This window comes from Rhamphochromis sp. 'chilingali' (genome assembly GCF_963969265.1).
Source record: "Rhamphochromis sp. 'chilingali' genome assembly, chromosome: 9".
NCBI classification, from domain to species: Eukaryota; Metazoa; Chordata; class Actinopteri; order Cichliformes; family Cichlidae; genus Rhamphochromis; species Rhamphochromis sp. 'chilingali'.
This window is the reverse complement of record NC_137936.1, coordinates 25,322,878-25,343,678: the sequence shown is the minus strand read 5'-3', so window position 1 is coordinate 25,343,678 and position 20,801 is coordinate 25,322,878. Positions and strand designations below refer to the sequence as shown.

Below are 20,801 nucleotides of genomic sequence, written 5' to 3'. Positions count from 1 at the left end.
GTCATTTAGTTATTTATATAACACCTTTCATACAAAAGCAATTCAATGTGGTTTACGAAGACAACGAAGAGGAAAGAATTAGGATAAAAACAAAAAACAATAATAAAATAAAATGAATATTTCAAAACTAAAACTAGTTTTAGTTTTAAGACTAAAATATGTTTGCTCTACAGTAGACACCATAGTTAGGATTATACACCTGAATTAGGAGGAAGAAAACAGAATTCAATTGACTGCAATCTACTGACATCTGGTGGATCGATTTTATAGACCGTTATCACCAAAAGCTATATCCACAAGATTTTATTCCAATTGCCACTAAATATGTAATGAATAATGTTTGCCACTTTGTGAAACCGAATGATGTGGTTACATTGTAACAGACTCCCCTCTACTCCTCCACTCACCTCTCCTCTGCTGCTGAGGATAAATTCAGCCGAGTCACCAGCGTCAGAAATCACAAGTGAACAGCACCTCAGATTAGAGTCCAGATAAATGGCAGACAGAGTTCCAGTAGCAGACACATCTCTACATCAACTGTTCAGATGAGACAAATCAGGCCTTTATGGTCAAATAGCTGCTAAGAAACCACAACTAAGGAAAAGCAACAAGCAGAAGAGATTTGCCTGGGACAAGAAACACAAGGACTGGACCAGTGGAAAACTGTGCTTTGGTCTGATGAGTCCCAATTTGAGATCTTTGGTTCCACCCTTTGGTTTGTCTTTGTGCGACGCAAAAAAGGTGAACGGATGGTCTCTACATGCATGGTTCACATCGTGAAGCATGGAGGAGGAGTTGTGAAGGTGTGGGCGTGCTCTTCTGGTGACATTGTTGGGGATTTATTCAAAATTGAAGGCACACTGTACCAGCATGGCTACCACAGCACCCTGCAGCGACATGCCATCCCATCTAGTTTGCATTTAGTTGAACCAACATTTACTTTTCAATAGAACAGTGACCCCACAATGGCCTCCATAGTCACCTGACTTAAACCCAATTGAGATGGTTTGGGATGAGATGGATTCCAGAGTGAAGGCAAAAGGACCAACAAGTGCAAAGAAGTAATCAAAGCAAAGGGTGGCTATTTTGAAAAACAAAATATAAAGCATGTTTTGAGTTATTTTACACTTTTTTGTTTACTACATATGTGTTCATTCATAGTTTTTATGCATTCAGTGAGAATCTACAATGTAAATAGTCATGAAAATAAAGAAAAAAACATTAAATGAGGTTTGGTAGTGTACATTAAAATGTATTATCTTTGTATTATCTTTGAAGTGAACATGTGCCAACCACTGGAAAGGATCACCTTGAACAAGGGTTCAAGGTGATCCTTTAATTTCTCACCTGTCTGCAAAATTACAATTTATACTAAACAAATCATTTTACCAGCTTTAAAGGTGAAAGCATACAAATGATACACACTTAAACAAACTACAATGTCATTCTGTCATCGGTGCAGCCTCATGGAGTGGCTCTTTAGGCTTTCTTTGCTTACCATAATGACAGAAGAAAAGCAGAAACTTATTAATTCTTAACATAACAAACAAAGTTAAGTTAAAGGCACACAACAAATCTGACAAAAGAGGTAATTATAGCACAATATATGTAGTACAGAGATAAGAGCAGTGCTGGGCATTATAACAGGTTCTATGTGTGACATTTTGCTGAGAGAATGTCATAAGATAAAATCAGTATGACAATGAATTCTTGCATTTACTGTCATGCTTAAATGTAGTTTTTGTGTCTTTGAAAAACACAAAGATTACACATCACTCATCATTTTTAGTTCAGATGGCATCTAAATGTAGTAAAAAGTAAAAAAAATCCCAACATTTTAACATTTTATTGAGTTTTTTGTGAACATGATGATAAAAAGTGATGGTTTGCAGACACAAGTATGTGGATGAAGAGTGGAAAAACTGAAGCACAGAGGTTGTGTTGTTCTTGTTGGTGGGTCCATTAAAATATGCTGCACACATCTTGATTGCAAAACTCCAATATATCTGTTGGAAAGGAAAGCAAACAGACCCATTAGTGACAGTTTAATTGTGCAACAATCGGCCACTCTGTCGGGCTGCTGTCGTACCAGAGTGTGTGCAGTTGAAGACCGTGTCTGCGTGGGTGTAGAACTCCTCTCCGAGGATGGAGCGGTAGTCCATGTGACTCGTGTGGGCAAAGCATTGCGTTGCATCTTTAAACAGCAAATCACTTTCTCCATATTGATGAGACTCAAAGAGCCTGAACTCTGTGTTTGAGTTGACGGCCAGAGCTTCCTATATGGTCAAAAAACAACTAATAAATACATTTAGAGGTATAATTATCCACCTGTGTCCTCGACTCAACTTTGGGCTGCATATTGGTGCAAAAATGATGCTATGCCATTAAAACATAGAGCTTCACTGAGCAAATATAAAAGCAGGAAGATAAAAAGCATTCTGCAAAACTTTTATAATAAAGAAATAGAGCTGAGGTAAGTCAAAGCAAATGATTATAAAAAACACACTGAGTAGTAAAGTAATGTACTGGCAGTAGTTTGCTGCTGGGGAGATTTTAAAAACAGATTGTTTAAATAAAATCTAAACAGACCTGTGACTTCATAAGGAAGTCGTACACTCGTGCTGTGAGCACGGGCCGTGTCATGACGGTGTTTGGTGGGATGACTCCCAGATTACAAGTCTCCCAGTCTGACAATGGGGCCCGGCGACCGTCAGCACACAGCAACTCAAAGTCTGACGATGACCACCCCTCTGCCCAGCCAGTGGTGTTCAGACCTGCAGGATGTAGGAGATGTAGACATTTGTCATGTGAAGTTAGAGTCTGTTAGTGTGAGTGATCGCATCACCGGTTTGATTTTGAATATCTCACCGAGGATGTTTGTGTGAAGGCTGTGTTGCTCGAGAAAGGCCACGTCACCATAGCTTTTCCCGCTGCGATCTCCAACTAAGCACCTGAGCAATGAGTAACGGGTTGAAGGGTCAGTTTAGTAAAATGGTTTAACTCTGTTTCCACCACTAATTTATATTAGAGGAAACCCCAAGAATCAGACTTCAAACAATCGCTTGGTGACAGTGGGAAGAAAAAAACTCTTAACAGTAAGAAACCTCTGGGAGAATGAGGCTCAGGGAGAGGCAACCATCTGCTGAGGCGGTTTGGGGATGAGTAGAAAGAGAAAAAAGTAGAGGGGCTTTATATTCTTCACTTGTCTCACACTGATGTTATGTTTTCTAGTGTTGCGCCATGGTCATGTGGAAATTCTGTTATAATATTTTTGGATGGAAGAATGATAGTAAAACCCATTTGAACCACTTGATTTCCAAAAATGCTTTGTTTAAAAAAAAAAAAAAATCTCTGTCAACTTTAGTATGTGTCTACAGATGACCCATAGAGACGAACGAAATTAGTTTATTCAGATTTATGCGCATTATGATGACGGAAGATACTTCGAAAAAAGAGGACAATAGAACTTAGAAAGACTAGATTTAATAATATTTGACGCAGGACATACACTTTACTACACATACCTTAAAGCTCCCATATTTCCATAGTAACGCTCATTGTGATTTTCAGTGCAGCGTTTGGTTGCAGTCTCCCCTGTGCCTCCGATGCATACCTTGCAAAGATTACCCTCAGATCCAGGAAGACAACTTTTCCAAAACACCTCATTGTACACTAGGAAAACACAAAGTGGCAGACTGCAGTCACGTGAGGGTCGAAGCAGCGTTGGATTAATTTAAAAGGATAAGGATCCAGCAGTGTGGGGTGCAAAGGTCCAGAAAACATGAACAAGATATTTCTAAGAAGTGGACTTGAATGAACACTGATTAGTGGTGAATAAGTTTAGTAAATCAGGATTTCCCATGAATTTTTCTGAAAACACTACCTTTGTCAGGATCACAGGGGGAGCTGCTGTTGTTCGCCAGGCTTAAGCTGTGTCTGTATGGCAGGAGCCAGCCTGCAGGGCTGTAGGTGTTGCTGTGGCAGGAGCGACGGCCTCCGAGATTCCCGATGAATATGTTCCTGCTGGAGCGCTTTGCGACTGCTAAACCCACAACTGAGGGAAAGACTGAACAGAGCAGCAGACGTGGTTTCTATGTAGAAATAAGATCATTGTAGACTGATTATGCAGCTGTTTTTTGTCTTCATCTCACCATCTGTCTCCAAGTGAGTGGATCCTTCAGCAGGCATGCAGTTTTTTCCTGTGAAAACCCAACAACACAAGAGTGACACAGAAAAGCACGTGCTTTATTGATTAATCTGATGAGACTTTTTGTTTTGTTTTTTTACAAGGGAAAATGCTATGCAATCCTACTGGCCCTGTGTGAAAAAGTAATTGCCTAAACCTATTAACTGTTTGCGTCACCCTTGGCAGCAAGAACTGCAATCAGACATCTGCGATAACTGGCAATGAGTCTTTCACCTCACTGTGGGGGACTTTTGGCCCATACTTCTCTGCAGAATTGTTTTAATTCAGCTACACTAGAAGATGTTTGAGCATAAACGTCATGTTTGAGGCTATGCCAAAGTACCCAGACTTTGGTTAGGCCAATCTAAACCTTCATTTCTGTTATTTTGAGCCATTCAGAGGTCCTCGTGTGTTTGCTTCATAATTACATTACATTATTATATTCTGCAACAGTCCTACCATAATATTCCGTCACAACGGGGACAAGACCACACTTCCCTGCGATGAACGAATGCGTGGCATCCAGCGAGACAGCGTCCACCTCATCCCTCTGTGGTAAAGGCACACGTCATTTTAGCTTGTATAGTGTCCTAGAGAGTTTGATAAACATCTCAATAATCTGCAGTCTAGATGGCTTACCTTAATTTTCTCGATACAGTCACGCATTGAGACAGCTCTGACGCACACCAGTGGGTCAGACTTTATGCTGAGCGCCCACTGCTCACACTTCTTCTGCTCTGCGTAGCTGATGCAGCACCATCTAATGACACTGTCCTCCAGTGAGCTTCCTGCAAACACAAAGACACCGTAAAACCCAAGCCTGTGCGTTCTGAGTTTAAAAATGTACAACCGTACATATACTAGAACAAGCACCTTCATGCCCAAGTCCTTTGAGCAGCGCCACATAATCCAGCCCCAGCACCTGACTGACATCTATGTCGTCTTGCAGGACAACGAGTTTCTCAGTCACATCTCTGAAGAGAAGATCGTTTTCTCCAAAAGATGAGGAGCTGAAGAGTTGGAAGCGCTGCCTTTCTCTTCCTTGCCGACCAAACAGCGTCTAACAAATTAATAAAAAATGCTTGAACAATCAGTTAGTGGGTACAGTAACAGCTATGACCCTTAGGCACAGAGATGGAAATTGAACAAACTATTTACCTGCACAGTTGCTAGAAATTTGCGAACAACCTTGCGAAAATTAACTCTGGTGACCATGCCCCCTCCTGGACCACGACCCAGATTACAGCTTCTGTACTGGCTGAGGGGAGCTTGTGTGCCATCAGTACACAGTAACCTGAACTCATCACGCTCACTCTCTGACAAAAGAGACAAATAAAAAACTGAAAGGTAAACAAGTCTTAAGGGTGGGTCAGTGCAACTTTCTGCAGTTTGGTGGTTGAACTGATTTAAACAGGATATTTACAGCGATCAGGCATAACATTATACCCCCTGCAGGTGAAGTGAATAACGCTGACTGTTTCTTTATCTTGGCACCTATTAATATGTGGGATATATTTAGGTGCCAAGAGAACATTTTGTCCTGAAAGTTGATGGATTAGAAGCAGGAAAACTGGGCAAGCATAAGGATTTGAGTGAGCTTGAAGAGGACCAGATTTTGTTGGCTAGATCAGAGCATCCCCAAAACTTGCTCATTGACAGCTGGATTAGGCCCCAGCCTTTCAGCGACCCCGAATAATAAGCAGTTAAGAAAATAAGTTGAAGGACATTTTGATGAACAACATATTATATTCTATATTTTGGTTTTCTGTGCAAGCTTTTTCTGTACATTATCTTTTAAAACCTGTTAGTCCTGATGACTATGTGTAAAATAAAGGAACAAGCCCCTCTCAGTTTATGGTGAAAGCAGTTTGTAGCACAAAGATCAGGAAAGTTTATTTATGGCTGAAACATAGCAGCAATACAAAGTAATACAGAAGTTTGATCATGAAAAACAAAACAAAAATTTGATAATTGGCTCAGTCCCAAGGTTGTGCGCAGCTTAGCACTTTTCTTTTAAGCACGTTATCTATCTCACATGCATTAGCTGATTAGGCTCAGCAGTTGCCCTAGCATGAATATGGACCAGCCGGGGTACCAGAGGAAACACACACAGGCTGTGGGGTGCTATTGTGGTTAGCACTGAACAACTATATCACCCACTGTCATCAGAAAGACTCTGTTCAGTCAAACTGTAATGTCATCTTTAGTTTTATTGTTTAATAACAACCAACAGTCAGTTTGCCATGACTTTAGGAACTTAACATTTTTTTTATAAATATGATATTAATAGACCCCTTTATGCAAATGTCATTTTCAAAACATTTTGCTGGTTTTGGGATATCCCCATATATATTTTTATTTCAATACAATATAAAAAAAATGCGTACCTTCAATAGTTTCAAGTGCTAAATGGTCCACAAATGCAACATCCCCTATCCCCCTCCTGAGACATCTGTAACAGAGCAAAACAGGAAATAAAAACAGTTTCCTGATGTTTTAACTGGTTGACCTTTTGTAAAGCCTGACCTGAGAGCTCCCTGGTTGTTGTAGAAGAGCTCGCTGTGGGATGTTTCGCAGTGGTAATTCTTCTGGCGTATGTAAGACTTCTGGCCCTGGCACAAAGTGCACAGAGGAGGTGCCATCGCACCAGCACCAGGAATACAGCTGGCACTGAAAAAAGTGCTGACATCTGTCAGAGGAGGAGAAAAAACAAGTCAGGGTGGGGGACTGAAAACCCAGATCAGAAATGAAAACACATTTATGGAAAAAATGCAGCTGACAGTTGATTACAGTCCGATTACCTTGACTAAGCGGATGCTCCTTTGCCCAGCTCAGGTAGTTTCGGGACAGCAGGAAGCCGAGCGGGAGACTCCATCCAGCTGTCCATCGAACTCCGCTGTGACAGCTCCTGTGGCCCTGCAGGGATCGTATGTCCAAGCTGCTGTTTCTCACCACAGCCACAGACAGAGTACAGCCTCCTGTAGATAAATATATAAACAGACATGTGGGTCTTTTCATATCAGTATCAACCAAATCTTCAATAACCCCACCTGAGTTATTGAAGCTATACAAAAAGATTCCTTTTTTAAGAGTCAAGACTGGGTGCTTTTTCACAGGTTCTATTTTTTGTTTTTTTGAAGTTCAGAATGTCCACTCCAGGTGTCCCAATCTAAAACTGAAATCTCAAGATGCAGCTCCTTTAGCATTACCAAGATCTTAACTCCTTCAGTAAACATAATTTCATATTTAACTGGCAATTTGGAAAGTGTTAAATATATAAACTATGCTAGAAAATGATTATATGCATGAGGAATTACGGCTAGAAGACTAATCAAAATGTAGGTAAAAAGGGGACCTTTCAGATGCTACAGCATGTTGTAACTAGTCACTCTTCCTGCACAGCCCTGAAAGATTGACACAAAATTTACTTTTTCAAGTTTTCTCTTGTGAATTATTATTAATTATTTTCTACCTTCATTTTGTCCATGAAGCTAGCTCTTACATTGCTCAAAAATATGAAAAAAAGGTTATTAAAAAGCGCCAAATTTCAAACCACTCCTGTACTCTGAGGGTGTTAAAGTCAGAACATTTTCACAGTATGATGGTACTATTTTGCATGGTTATGCTCATTCTAAGCTCCAAGCTCATTCTGAATGGGGTTAAGTTCGAGAAACGTATTTTTCAATAACCCGCTTTTTAGATCAGTGCTGAAGATACATCTCAGAAAAGTGAGCTTAAACCTACCATCACTGTAGATCTCCTTAGCAATGGCTACAAGGTCAAACTGCTTGACAGCTGAGTAAATTTCTCCTGCATCTAAAGTTACAATGTCAGCACGATTAGCCTGAAACAAACAATTGACAAAAAGAGTTTTAAATAGTTAATTTTACATCTCAGCAAATTCAATTAATACAATGCTAATACACGGTTATCCCAAAAAGAAGGGATGTGCAATGTACTGTTTATAAGGTTGGGGAAACCTGCAGTCAGCTGAGACTAAAAAAGTCACTTGACTTGGATGAGTGAGGAAACGTTTCTCCCACTGAAAACGCTACGTCCAGATGAACAGAATCAACTTTTGGGTAATGTACTTGCACTTTATTGTGTCCTCCATGTTATGGTGCTTTCTAATTTTACTCCACTACAGTCTGGATGTAATCATTGAGTTTTGTAATCCATTTATTTTACAGCTTAATTTCATTAGTGTAGTTCTCCTTGCAACTTCACTATTACACTTCTCTCTCTCTTATAGTCCTGCACACATATTCTGTCTTGCTTCTCGTGACTTTCATTTGCATTTGGTAAATTTTTATTTACCTCATTTTCACCTGCCTGCCTTATCACCAGTGCAAACAGGGGGCTAAAAGTCAAACCCAGCCCCACCATGAACACAGGAGTCACTCCAATCACATATCTCACCACTGTCCTCATACATGTCGTCCACCATCCACACATAGTTCTCTGGCACTCCCTCGTGCAGTATCGCAGTTCTTCTCTTGGCACCTTATCATGTTATCTCCATAAAGACAAGTGCAACTCCTTCCATCTTTCCATACTTTTCCATCAACACTCTTAAAGCACACATGACATCTGTTGTGCTTTTTCTCAACATGAAGCCAAACTGCTGCTCACTAATCCTCACCTCGGTTCTTATCCTAGCTTTAACAGCTCTTTTTCATATTTTCATGGTAAGGTGAATCAGCTTTACTACATCTCTGCTCATCACCCTTGTTACTGATATGCAAGCAACTTTAAATAATTTGCTCCAAGCTGGATTAAAACGCCTTTTTATTGTGTATTGCATTGTAGACTTGCTCACCTTGATCCTATTGATGCAGTCAGTTGTGCTAGATGCTCGTATGCATGAAAGTCTGGCAAAAGCTGCCAGAGTGGCTGGTGACACCACTGCTGCCAGAGCTTTAGCTAGTTCTGCACACTTCCTCTGTTCAGGATCTGACACTGCGCACCATCGCATCTTCTTAGCTGCCATGAAGGGAGCAGTTCAAATGGTTAAAGAAAGAAAATAACAGCCATAAGAATGCATACAGTCCTTCCAACTTTCAGTAAATTCAAAAGACTCTACAATATTCATATTATTAAACTCAGTTTTATTAATGTCCTGAAAAGCAAATGCTCCAAACAGATGGTAACAGGAACCAAAAACACCTCAACAATACGAGGCTGAAGAACATAAAATATTTCAAGAAACAATAATAATCACCTAGTTCAGTAACAACACTTACCACTTACAGAGCACACAAAGATGGAAAAGAGTAAAATGGGATAAAATCCTTGCATTTTGACTTGCTCTTGATCAAAGATATAATAACTCTGCAAACAGACCGCAGTCCTCTCTGTTAAACTAAAATCTGTGATTTTAGTTCAGTGATTTTCTGAAGTACTAGAAGCACTGCTACAAACAGGGTAATAGCAGACCTATTGCGTAAGGGCACCTCCTCCGAAAACAGTAAAGTCACTCTTTGCACACATATGGAAAATAATTTGCACCATCTGCAACAAGGACGACCCCTATCCAATGTTTTGCTGGATTTACAGCTATAGAGCTGAGTGTTCCTTTAAGGCACTTGACGTTTATGTTTTGGGAATGCCGAAGACATTTTACACAATAATTAATAAGAACCATTCAAATTGGTCCCCACCAGCTGAGGGCAGCAAAGACATAAGCACAGAGTAGTTAAATATGCATGTGCTGATTCAGTTCTAAGATCAGACTATTTTTTTAAAATGTGATGCTGGCAAGTGAACAACAGTTCAAACAATCAGCAGGTGAGCCCGTCACGCTCTCCATTATTCCTGTCATGTTGGAAATGCAGAGTTTTGAGATTCTGACTCTTCTGTTTTTTGATGAGGAGCATGAAGTCCTAAACTCCGGAGGACAGTCTGCAAATGCTGGATTCTCTTTGCGTGCAGCAACATCACCGGTTTCTGTTTTTCCAGCATAGTGGACAGCCTGTCGATGAGCTCCTCCAACTGTCAAATGAAAAATCACCAGGAGTGACACAGTCAGTATCATGAACAATAATTTAATAATTTAATTGAATGCACCACCCTCTCAGCTCAGTTTCTTTTCCTCCACAGACAGAGATTTACAGGTCAAATGACGCTGTAGAAGAATGCATGGAAAATCTGAGCCATCAGGAAGAGAAACTTCAGAAGTTACTTCAGGTAACTAGCATCATGATTAAGACTGCACATGCACACATTGCAAAGTTTTCCTTTCCATAAGGAAATAAATGTGAACCCTTAGATTTATAACAGATAGTTAAAAAATGAAAAGGGTAATGTATGTCATAACTGAATCTGTTTTCCTACCTTATCACACTTACTTGTTGCGTAAGATATCTGTTGTTATAAGTGCTTATACACTTTGTAGATTCAATAATTGCATAATATTTGAAATGTCAGGAATTTAAAATATCTTACTCTAGAACTGGTCGAGGAATTACCTAACAAAAATACTTTTTTCAACAAAAGGCAGTTCACTTCATTAATAATCTCTAAAGCTTCACTCACACAGGCGTAGAGACTGCTTGGCAACTCCAAAAGAGGTTGGTGAGTGGTTCCTGGCTCAACTAGTTGAGGAATATGCACTTTTGGTGGTTCCCTAGCAACCACCGTTCGCTAGGGAACGCAAGTGTAAAATTAGTCTTTACACTTGTGTGACTGGGGTACTAAGCTTAATACTTATGTGAACCTAAATGTGAAAGGCACCAAATTTTGGGCTGTGATGATTAAATCAAGATAGCGTAACAGCAAACAATGTAAGTTTATGTTCAACATAAACAGTGACAAAAGTATCTTGTGTCCTTACGTCCTTCAACTCTTGACAGATAGCATTTTTTTCCATCACTTCGTCCTTTCCACTGGTCTGCAGCCAACTCTGTAACACCCCTTTCAGCTTTCGCCATGCCCTGAGTGAATAAAACACCGGTGCTATTTTCACATCACATATTGCAAAGAAAAGAAGAGTGGAAAAACAGATTTCTACCGGAGCTGCTTTCTGTCCAGCTGGAAACTCTTCATGTCCTGTTGAATCCTGAGAAGCTCGCTCATCAGAGCTGACGTTGAATCACTTGTTGCATTTTTAGCATCAGGAACCTCAGTTTCTCCACCAGATGCACTCAGACGTGTTTCTTGAAAAAGCAACAAAACAGTTCTTTTGAGTTTGGTGATTTAATAAGTTGTTGTTGTTTTTTTTTTTATAAATATTGAAAACATACTCTAGAAAAAAGAGCAGGGTCTATACCTGGATATACAGATGAGTGGGGATCTAAAGAAGTGACAGACTGAGGAAAACGCTCAACTGGAGAGTCTCCAAGACTTGATTTGAACTTAAAAAGAAAAAAAGGTTTAACCCAAATTGAGTTACTTAATACAGCAACAAATAGTTGCTGATATGTCAAACAGGTGTATCTTATCTTACTTTATTCTGTGTCCCAGTAGTCATGAAAGCAGAAGGAGGTAAAAGAGGTTCTTGGTTTTGGGTGTGCTGAAAAAAGTCCATGTTGGACATTAGAGATTCAGAAGGTGGCACAGTTGACATGACACTGCACTGATGTGGAGAGGCAACAAAAACTTCATCAGCATGGGGGCAGTTTGACGCTGGATGGTTTCTCTGTGTGGGACGACTGGACTCAGATGAGTTTGGAGCTGCTTTAATGTTGGTGACGGCAGATTGTGGCTGGGTACTTGAGTAAACAGAAAAGAAAAAGCTTTAATCAATGATTCCTACACTGACTTTTAACACAATGCTTCAATTTAAGTAAGTTTATTATAGTTCAAACGATATTCAGATGCTTGTCTTCTGTTTTTATTTTCATGTATTACCACATACAGCATTGGAAAAAGGATTTTACCATCAAAAAACATGAAGCAATGTTTCTTTTACTGATAACTTCTCTTCCCTTTATGGGACTAAAGGCTGCAATGTTTGGGTATGCAGCCTAAAAAAAAAAAAAAAGTCAAACTGCATGTGTGGAACAGTTTCACGGCTTGTCAGAGTGAAGTACACACTCACAGCTTGCTGTGCAATCCAGCTGCAGCTTCCTGCTTTGTTGAGTCAGAAGATGAAACACTGCTCAGACAGAAGCTCACACTCTTTTTTGCTGGCTGCCCTCTCGTCTCTTGCTCTCTTCGGGGTTTGCACAGTGCCCGCTGCTTCCACCGTGCAGCACAACGTTTAACAACTCTCTGGAGGTGTTGTGATCTCTGCAGGACACAAGCAGAGAAGTGAGGCACTGAAATCTTAGGTCTAGAAATCACAAGAAATGCACAATAACCTACTTGCAGTTGACTGTGTTGTGTTAGGTTTGTTGTGAGATCATTCATATGAGCGGCATATGTGAGGATGCATGTCACCCCCTCCCTCAGCAGCTGGTCTCTGTAGACCAGTGCAGCTCTGGCAGCATGTTCTTGCTTTCTCCGCTGCTCTGTGACCCAAATCCTCCACCCATACAACACCTGCGTCAGGTCCAGAAAGTATAAGAGGGCTTGTTAGACCCTGTGAGCACCATTTCTGCAATGCATTTGGTGGTGTAGAGAGAAAAGAATGTGGAGGCAGGTTATTTACCTTGGCCTGAAGTGTGAGGGACCAGTGCCAGAGTGCTCTCTCCGTTTGCTTCGCCTCTCGCTGTCTGTGCTGCAGCTGTTAGCAGAAAGAAAAACCAAAGCCTGTTTAACTGCTCTCAATCAAAACCAATCAATACTCATTCATTAGAAATGCCACATTTGCAGCATGACGACAATAAACACACAGACAGATCTCAAAAATCGCACAGTCAGAATACACAGAGACAGCCTAAATCCATAGAAGAAATGTGGCAAGGTCTTCAGATGGCCAAAAATAAACCAACCTTCAAAGTGCCATAAAAACCTGGGAGCAAATGAAGTAAGGGGAACTGATGCCATTTTAAAAGTAAAGACTGTCCACACCAAATACTGATTTGATGAATCAAATCTATTGATTTAAAGTCTGACTTTGCTGTTTTCCCATAACTCTTTTTCCTAACAGAAATGATTAGCAGTAAAAGCAAAATAGAAGCAAATGGTAGATATTCATTTCTTTTGAACAATCAGTCTGTTCAGACCACAAAAAAAGGAAAATCAACAAACCTTTGTTTTCCACTGCTCAAAGTACATCTGGTACATTTTTAATCTCAGCAATAACAGTCCCTGTCGTTTCATCACCTACAAAATCACAGTTTTAAACAAGTTAGATTACAGCTTGATGACAGTATAGATGTATATGCATTGAGGGATAAAAGAAGTTAGAACCTTATTCTTCTGGTGCTGGTAGTGATGCTCTTTCCAAGCTTTCAGCGCATTAGAAAGGAGTTTGGAGTTATGGTGTCTCCTGGCTTTTTCCATGATTATTCTCTCCCTCCGAGCCTCCCAGGTCCGATTCCTCCATCGTCTGAAAAATTGCAGCAACCGCACTAAACACAGAAATCATTAAAAAGTTTACAACAATTTGGATACACCTGGTAACCAGACAACACAGTTCTGATGCAACAGTTACTTAACAGGTACAAAATCTTTGACAACTGCTGAGGTAACTGCTGCATTTGTCTAGGCGGTATCTTTCCATGACAGCCAAACAACTCTAAGACTAAGAAAGACATGCTGGAATATCAAAATTACTTACCACTGCTCTTAATGGTTACAGGTAGGTGGCAATCACAAGAGCAAAGTTAAGTTTGTTTAAAGAAAAATAAATAACTAAAAGGAGTTAAAATGGCACCATATGACATTACTTTCATTTATAGACTGCTGAGCCCTGCTTAGTGCTTCCCTCTGCTGGAAGCGCTTTGACACCGCAAGTGTTGTTGCTTCTCTCCACGTATGAAACACCTTGAAAGATTTAGTGAAAAGAAAGCAATCGGTGTTGAAAATATGAAGACGCCTGATGATGTTGAACATGTATGCATCAGATCGCTTTGTAACCTTAAGCTGAAGGGAGTGATCGAAGTGATTCTGTGCTTGTTGCTCTTCGAGCCGGATCTCTGCTCGCTGCTCTGCATTTTCCCTCCACTCAGTAAGCGCCACTCTGGAGAGACATGACTGAAACTTAAGATCCTAACAAACACCTAGGATTTCTAAACAGAAGAAATGAAATTCTGATTTTAGAATGAAACACAGTATTTGTCTTTATTACCTGAGAAAACACTGAGTGTGCTGCTTGTGAAGCTCCTCTGCATTGTCATACATCTGAGACATCTGCAGGTGGTGTTTCTGTGAATACAGCAGGCCACAATGCATAGACTTCAACATTGTTTTCATGACCCTAAACAAATAAAATCATGTGGTTTTAACTGATATAAGATGTGCACCTTCCAGGCCACAAAGGAGTGTTTTAGAAGTTTAACTTCATGCCAACTCTGAACCTCTTCCAGCCTGCTTTTCTTTGCTCTCTGGACCTGAACAAACTGACACACACAGAGAAAAAAGAAAACGGATATATCACACATGAATATAATAAAAATCAAAGCGGAGAAGAAAAATCTATCAGCTTTCATAATGGCACTCCAAAGCTTTGGTCTCATTTAGGCAGTCTCATGCTGTCAGAGATGCTGAGCAGAATTTATAAGATACACATTTCCACATCAAAAAGCAAATTCTTTCAGTCTTTTTCAAATCTTAAGCACTGATTCCTTACTGCACAATGACTAAAGTAACAGATGGAGTGCAGACTAGACTCAACAAAAATGTAAAATAATCACCTTTTCCCATTTTTCTACAGCCTTTCTTAAGCAGCGCAAATCACCCTGATGGCAGGCCTGCTGCTCTCTGTTTCTCCTGAAGTAAAACAAATAAACGATTCTATTAGCCGACAGCACATTTAGCTCAAGCCCAAATTATTCAACAACTTCACCAAAATGTCTTCTTGAGCTTCACCTATCTCGTAGCTCAGTGCTGTTTTCCTTCCACTGCATCATCGTCCTGTGTAGAAGTGTGCGACGATACAGACTACGTGAAGACTCCTGTTTCTCCACCTCTTTGATCCGCTCTTGTGTGCGCTGCCTCCATCGCGTCCAGACTCTCTGCTTCTGGCATCTCTTGTCATGAAGAACTGCCTGGAAAAACTTAAATGTTATTTATCACCAGTGCAGTGCACCACAACAAAGTTTTCATCTGCAGTTGACGTACCAGCCGCTCAGAAAGCATCTCTTCCTTGAGCTTCTCCGACTTCCCCCACCAGGTGTAAAACACCCAGGCGCACTGGCGCCGCCTGACAACACAGTGGACAGACAGATCATTTGGACATATTCATCCACCCACTGAGGTTGAAAACTACAAAGTCTACACACAAACCAGTACAAACCAAAGTCTAGATAGTGCAAACTGAATGTTCTCCCTGAGATGCCTAAATAAAGTCAATCTGATACTCTGACTGCCTGGGAAATGATTCCTGATTGTGGTGCCTCAGGGCTTGGATACCACAGACAGTTCCATAGAAAACTACCTTTTTTGTCTTTGAGTTACAGCCAGAGACCAGCTCCCACGAGCAAAAATGATCCTCAATAAAATTGGGGTCAATTTGGCACAGAAGATGATGTCTGCTTTCTGTTTAAAGACTGTGGTGAATCTGTATGCGTGCATCCCACCACTCAGAATGGGACCAGTGATCTAAAAATAGAGGGTCTAAAAACAGCATCCACACTGAAAGTGGCCCAGAGAAGCCAAAAAAAATAAGAACCTTAAAGGGGAAAGCAGCCAAATTTAAAAAGGTATATTGTTATTTTAATTTCTTGGGAAGAGTTGCATAACTGAAGAGGAGAAAGGTGATGACTCACCGATTATAAGCTTGAGCTTTGAGTCTTCTCTGTTGAAGCATTCTGCTGTGGAGGGTAAACTCAACCCAAGACTGGAAACACCGAGGTAGCATACGGTCTACAAACCAAATGTCTGCACGACGCTCCAGTTCCTGTAAAAAAAATAAACAAAAAAACAAAACATAACAAGTTGATTGTGTTGTAATGTAAAAGCATCTGTATCTCTGCTGTCTTGAGTTGTATTTGAAAATACCTGCATGTATCTCTGCTCAGCAAGTTTCTCTCTCCAGTGGTGAAAATGTCTTCTAAGCAGTGAAGTGCTGCAACGAGAACCAAATTCCATTTGTAGCACCGGTATTACAACAAAGAACTGTGAATATAGCCCTGTGGATTGGGAAATGTATGTAAGAGCACCTGTAGTTACTCAGGGCCATCTCTATGAGGGGTTTAAAACTGAAGTTTTCAGCTTCCTCCACACGATCCTGCCATAGTTTCCAGTACTTACGAGTCATCTGCGCAAAAAAAAAAAAAAAAAAAAAAAAAAGCATTTCAGATGCTTTGAAACCTTCAATGAGATTAACACTGACTGTCTGCAGTGTGAAGATCAGTTACCGTTTGCTGACAATGTTGGATAGCCATACGGTTGTTCAGTCGATATGTTTTGTTCAACACGACATTAAGAGACAACCCTCGCAATCCAGCACGCTGCAATGAGAATGTGCTGAGATGAATACATGAATTGATCGTGCTGATCTTTGCTTATGAGTGGGTCCATTATTTTATTTATTTATTACCATTAAATGATGTTGGTAGTGTTGATTTGCTGCATTCTTTCTTTCAGTTTCTTCTCTGCACAATGCCACATCTACTGAAGAGCTCAAGAATCAAACAACAGTGCTAATAACTTAAAACTGATTTAGTAGCAGGTAGAAAAACTAGTTTATCCAAGTTTTATCCATTCTACAGGTGGATCAGGATACAAGCTCTCCAACGCACTAGTGCTCTGCACTGGATGCTCTGCGTGGCCAAACTGGCTGCTGCTTGCAAACGGGTCTCTTCACTGTGTTTGCAATCGAGAGCATTTCTCCATTTACTCCAACACTTCCTCACCAGGAGGCGAGAGCAGGCATGCTGAGCCAAAACTGAAGGCGAAACACAAAAGAACAAAAAATAAAAATGTGTTAAGAGATAGCAAAATAATGATGCTTCAAGAAAGCTGTGTGGGTATTTTATAATGACCTTGTGTTTCTTTCTTGGTGTGGCGATACGACACATATCTTATCCACTGATGCAAAGCTCTTCTTTTCAATCCGGAGATATAATGAAACGCAGCTCTGGATTCTTTTTCTTTCTGGCAAGAAGCAGCCGTCTGCATCTCTTTCCACTGAAGCCAAGCCTTCAATACAAAATATATCAGGTGACTCATCACCAGAGAGAACACACAGGAGTAATATACCTCAAGGTTCACTACTCTTTGGTTTTCTTTATACATTTTACCCTGGGAGCATGTCGTCCATGGGCATAATATAAGTTGACAACCACCTCAGCTTAGATAAGCATTTCAATTCAGTCGTATTTTATGCTGTTTAGGACTTAGACTCAGTAAGAGTTAGTTTTCACAGGATTGTCGTATAACTGAGCTATTTTCCCATTCCTGATTTATTTTTGCACATTTATCTCACTTAAATGTTTCAGATCAAATGTTAATATTAGATAAAAAATAACTGAGGTTCATATGAAATGCAGTTTTAAGTAATGATTTCATTTATCAAGGATAAAAATAATCCAAACCTACAAGGCCCTGTGCGATAAAGCAATTTCTCCCTAAACCTAATGACTATTTGTGCCACCCCTGACAACGAGAACTAAAATCAGGTGTTTGCAATAACTGATAATGAGTCTTTCACATCCCTGTGGAGGAATCTTGGCTAACTCTTCTTTGCAGAATTATTTCAATTCAGTCGCACTGGTGTGTTTTGGATCATTGTTCTGCTGCATAGCCCAAGTGCGTCTGAATTTCAGAGCATGAACTGATGGCTGGACATTCTCATTCAGGATTTTCTGGTAAAGAGCAGAATTCATGGTCCATCACAGAGTCACCACCATGTTTGACTGCTGGTGTAATGTTTCTTTTATGAAATACTGTGTGAGTTTTATGCCAGATGTAACGGGACTCAAACCTTCCAAAGGGAGATGGTGGTATGATGTGAATCTACTTGACTTCGTCTGACAGGTTCCATTTCCATTATTTCTTGATTCAACAGGTCTGCCTTGAATCAGGCTGAGGTGTGGCTATTAAAATTGAACTCAACTTTCTAAAGAATGTGATTAATCACAGTTAATTTAAAATTCAATAATAACAACAGATGAAATTATCAATATATTATTGTTATTATTATTTTTTGTATTTCCTTGGGTCATCTTTATCTAATTAGTTTGACAGATTGGAACAGCCTAACTGAGTAGATCAGACTGCCGAGCTTACTATCATCTATCATCACCATAAATCTCTCTTAAAGACATACTTTGATGAGCAAGTTTTTACTGTGCCTCTGCTTTGAAATGAATGTTGTCCTTCGTTTATTCTTGGTGATAATTTTTTATTTATTTTAATTTTTCATAATTGCTTTTAATTTACATGTTTATAATTTTAATTGTCTTTATCTTTATAAGGGGCGACCGTGGCTTGGGAAGCGTATCTGTAACCGGAAGGTCGCCGGTTCGATCCCCGGGCTCTCTGTCCTGGTCGTTGTGTCCTTGGGCAAGACACTTTACTCTACCGCCTACTGTTGTTGGCCAGAGGGGCCGATGGCGCGATATGGCAGCCTCGCTTCTGTCAGTCTGCCCCAGGACAGCTGTGGCTCCAACCGCAGCTTGCCTCCACCAGTGTGTGAATGTGAGAGTGAATGAATAATGGCATTGTAAAGCGCTTTGGGTGCCTTGAAAAGCGCTATATAAATCCAATCCATTATTATATAAATCCAATCCATTATTATAAAAATAAGATTTGTCTTTATCTACTGCCTTTGAACTTCTTCTAATGTCAGTGTTCCTACACTTTATGTTGTTTCACTTTTAATTCTTCTTAAACATTTTGTAGTTTGTCACTTTGTTTTGAAAGGTGCAGTATTGAAAAAAAGTTATTGTTGTTATTTTTATTATTACTATTGATAATAATATTAACATGTGATTCACAGGGGTGTTCGATCATGCCCTTACCCTTGTCTTTAAGGTTAGCGCCCTCTGTTTCTGTGCTTGATCCTCCAAAATGTGAAGGTCTCGACGGTGCTGTAATCTAGTCTGCCACAAGCTCCACACTGAGCTGCAAAACAAAAACAAAGGTAAAACCAATATTATGGTAAAAATCATAATGCTAGAAGTTTTCATTTGCTAACACAAATCTCACTGCATAGCTGAGAGCCTGTACTGCTCAAGAGCTGATTCCAGCATTCTGCTCTTCAGTCTTCTCATCTCTGTGAAAACCTCCCATCTGTCCAACACCAGACGCATCCGCTGCTTGTCAGCTGATAATAGAAACAAAGTGGGTGATGACACGTCAGTGAATTATGAAATCTGACCAAAAAAAAAATAATCCCCAAACCAACATTACGCTTGAATGGTAAAAGTCACACCAAATGACTGAGCCTTTTGCTGTTGCATCTTCTTTTCCCTCTGCAAACACACAAACATTCGCCAGCTGTGGAGAGTCCAGTTGCACAGGTAATACCTGAAATAAAAGCAGCATGAATACATGAACAGACTTTGGTTATTCAACTATAAAAGTCCTTCATAATGTCCTATAATGTACTGTAATGACCTGTAGTGACAGTCTGCTCGCATGTTCAGACTCCACTCCCTCCTGGATGACCACCACTCATCTCTCCATCCTTCAAAGGTTCTTCTCAGTACCACTCTGTTATAATGCGACCTGGAAAACACTGGAATTAGTGAGCAGGTAGGAAAACGAGGGCAACCAGATGGCAAACTTGAAAATGCTTTCAATTTCCAAAATAAATGAAACAGGTTACTTTGCTTCATGAGGAAGAACTCGGCCAAAGGTGTTCTGTATCCATATCTTCAGAAACTTTCTTGCAAGGTGCCTGCAGAAGTTAAAAGAATGGAGACTTAATTTTCAGGAAGACAGTAACATGATAACAATGGGTCAAGGAATAGTCTCAGCACCTTATTCTCAGCTCCTTGAGTCTTCCACCTTTGTTCCAGCTGTATCCAACTCTGTAAGCGACCTTTCTGATGTGAATTTTGCGCACTTGTTTTGCTTCGCCACGAGATCTGACATAGTTTAAACGGGGTCTTACTGGATCTGAGTTTCCGCCGCTACTTTGCATTTTTCAAGCGGCTATTATACAGAGCACCGAATCGTATCACTTCTCATATACAATCATCCTCATTTTACACTTTGAAGGCTGTTGTAGCTTACATGACAAAATTACCTTCATTTATCCTCACGTTAAAACTCTTTACAAAGTGCCGCGCGTTTGTTTTTCCTTATCACGTGACCACTTGGTGTCTTCGATACACAGTTGTCAACAGCAACAACCTCCGCTGCCGCTCCACACTAAACTGGTTGTGGTAGTTGTAAGAGTCAAGGTCTGCTTAATAAACTTCTCAATATGGGGTGGTGTTTTTCATACACCTCCCTCTACAACAGTTTACATTCTGAAATGTTTACTTCACACGGGAAGAACGTACTTAAGGTCCCCTCAGTTTAACGACGATGACACGAAATGTCAGTCGTTGACTGCCCGCGAGGACGGGGTCTTTATTTTCATACGGACCACCAGGAGACAAGCGGTGGAGAATCA

General features: G+C 40.3%; 2 protein-coding genes across 3 annotated transcripts; both read right to left on the bottom strand.

The window, feature by feature from the left end:
* Positions 1-1,816: 1,816 nt before the first annotated feature.
* sxph (saxiphilin) lies at positions 1,817-9,414 on the bottom strand. Its single transcript, XM_080890352.1, has 16 exons — positions 9,006-9,414; positions 7,931-8,030; positions 6,988-7,164; positions 6,713-6,875; positions 6,574-6,638; positions 5,345-5,502; positions 5,060-5,246; positions 4,826-4,974; positions 4,646-4,736; positions 4,152-4,199; positions 3,884-4,066; positions 3,525-3,672; positions 2,869-2,951; positions 2,590-2,774; positions 2,090-2,276; positions 1,817-2,006 (listed from the first exon to the last, which is right to left on the bottom strand). Exons 1-16 carry the CDS (start codon positions 9,174-9,176, stop codon positions 1,963-1,965), a joined length of 2,139 nt encoding a protein of 712 aa, XP_080746478.1. The 5' UTR covers positions 9,177-9,414; the 3' UTR covers positions 1,817-1,962.
* Positions 9,415-9,484: 70 nt separating this feature from the next.
* On the bottom strand, positions 9,485-20,724 carry sfi1 (SFI1 centrin binding protein). 2 transcript variants are annotated; one of them, XM_080890342.1, is made up of 30 exons: positions 20,161-20,724; positions 20,007-20,078; positions 19,796-19,906; positions 19,611-19,705; positions 19,385-19,502; positions 19,198-19,300; positions 17,218-17,374; positions 16,959-17,120; positions 16,773-16,843; positions 16,591-16,683; positions 16,393-16,490; positions 16,232-16,298; positions 16,000-16,130; positions 15,353-15,434; positions 15,101-15,279; positions 14,926-15,001; positions 14,536-14,631; positions 14,361-14,437; positions 14,150-14,252; positions 13,960-14,056; positions 13,481-13,641; positions 13,319-13,393; positions 12,777-12,851; positions 12,491-12,667; positions 12,225-12,415; positions 11,631-11,895; positions 11,454-11,538; positions 11,196-11,340; positions 11,019-11,118; positions 9,485-10,177 (listed from the first exon to the last, which is right to left on the bottom strand). In XM_080890342.1, exons 1-30 carry the CDS (start codon positions 20,322-20,324, stop codon positions 10,004-10,006), a joined length of 3,600 nt encoding a protein of 1,199 aa, XP_080746468.1. In that variant the 5' UTR covers positions 20,325-20,724; the 3' UTR covers positions 9,485-10,003. The 2 variants fall into 2 exon arrangements, with proteins under 2 accessions (XP_080746468.1, XP_080746469.1); XM_080890343.1 differs by having other exon boundaries at positions 19,406-19,502.
* Between the last annotated feature and the right edge of the window lie 77 nt (positions 20,725-20,801).

Bases quoted from the DNA above. Each gene is read 5' to 3' on its own strand.
- sfi1 (XM_080890342.1), bottom strand. From the start codon at position 20,324: ATGCAAAGTAGCGGCGGAAACTCAGATCCAGTAAGACCCCGTTTAAAC. The intron at 16,844-16,958 runs GTATCCTGATCC...GCTCTTCAGTAG, and splicing joins ACTAGTGCGTTGGAGAGCTT to ATGTGGCATTGTGCAGAGAA. The intron at 14,057-14,149 runs GTTACAAAGCGA...AAATCTTTCAAG, and splicing joins ATCACTCCCTTCAGCTTAAG to GTGTTTCATACGTGGAGAGA.
- sxph (XM_080890352.1), bottom strand. From the start codon at position 9,176: ATGGCAGCTAAGAAGATGCGATGGTGCGCAGTGTCAGATCCTGAACAG. The intron at 7,165-7,930 runs GTAGGTTTAAGC...ATTTATCTACAG, and splicing joins TAAGGAGATCTACAGTGATG to GAGGCTGTACTCTGTCTGTG. The intron at 4,200-4,645 runs GTAGGACTGTTG...GGGTTTTCACAG, and splicing joins CGTTGTGACGGAATATTATG to GAAAAAACTGCATGCCTGCT.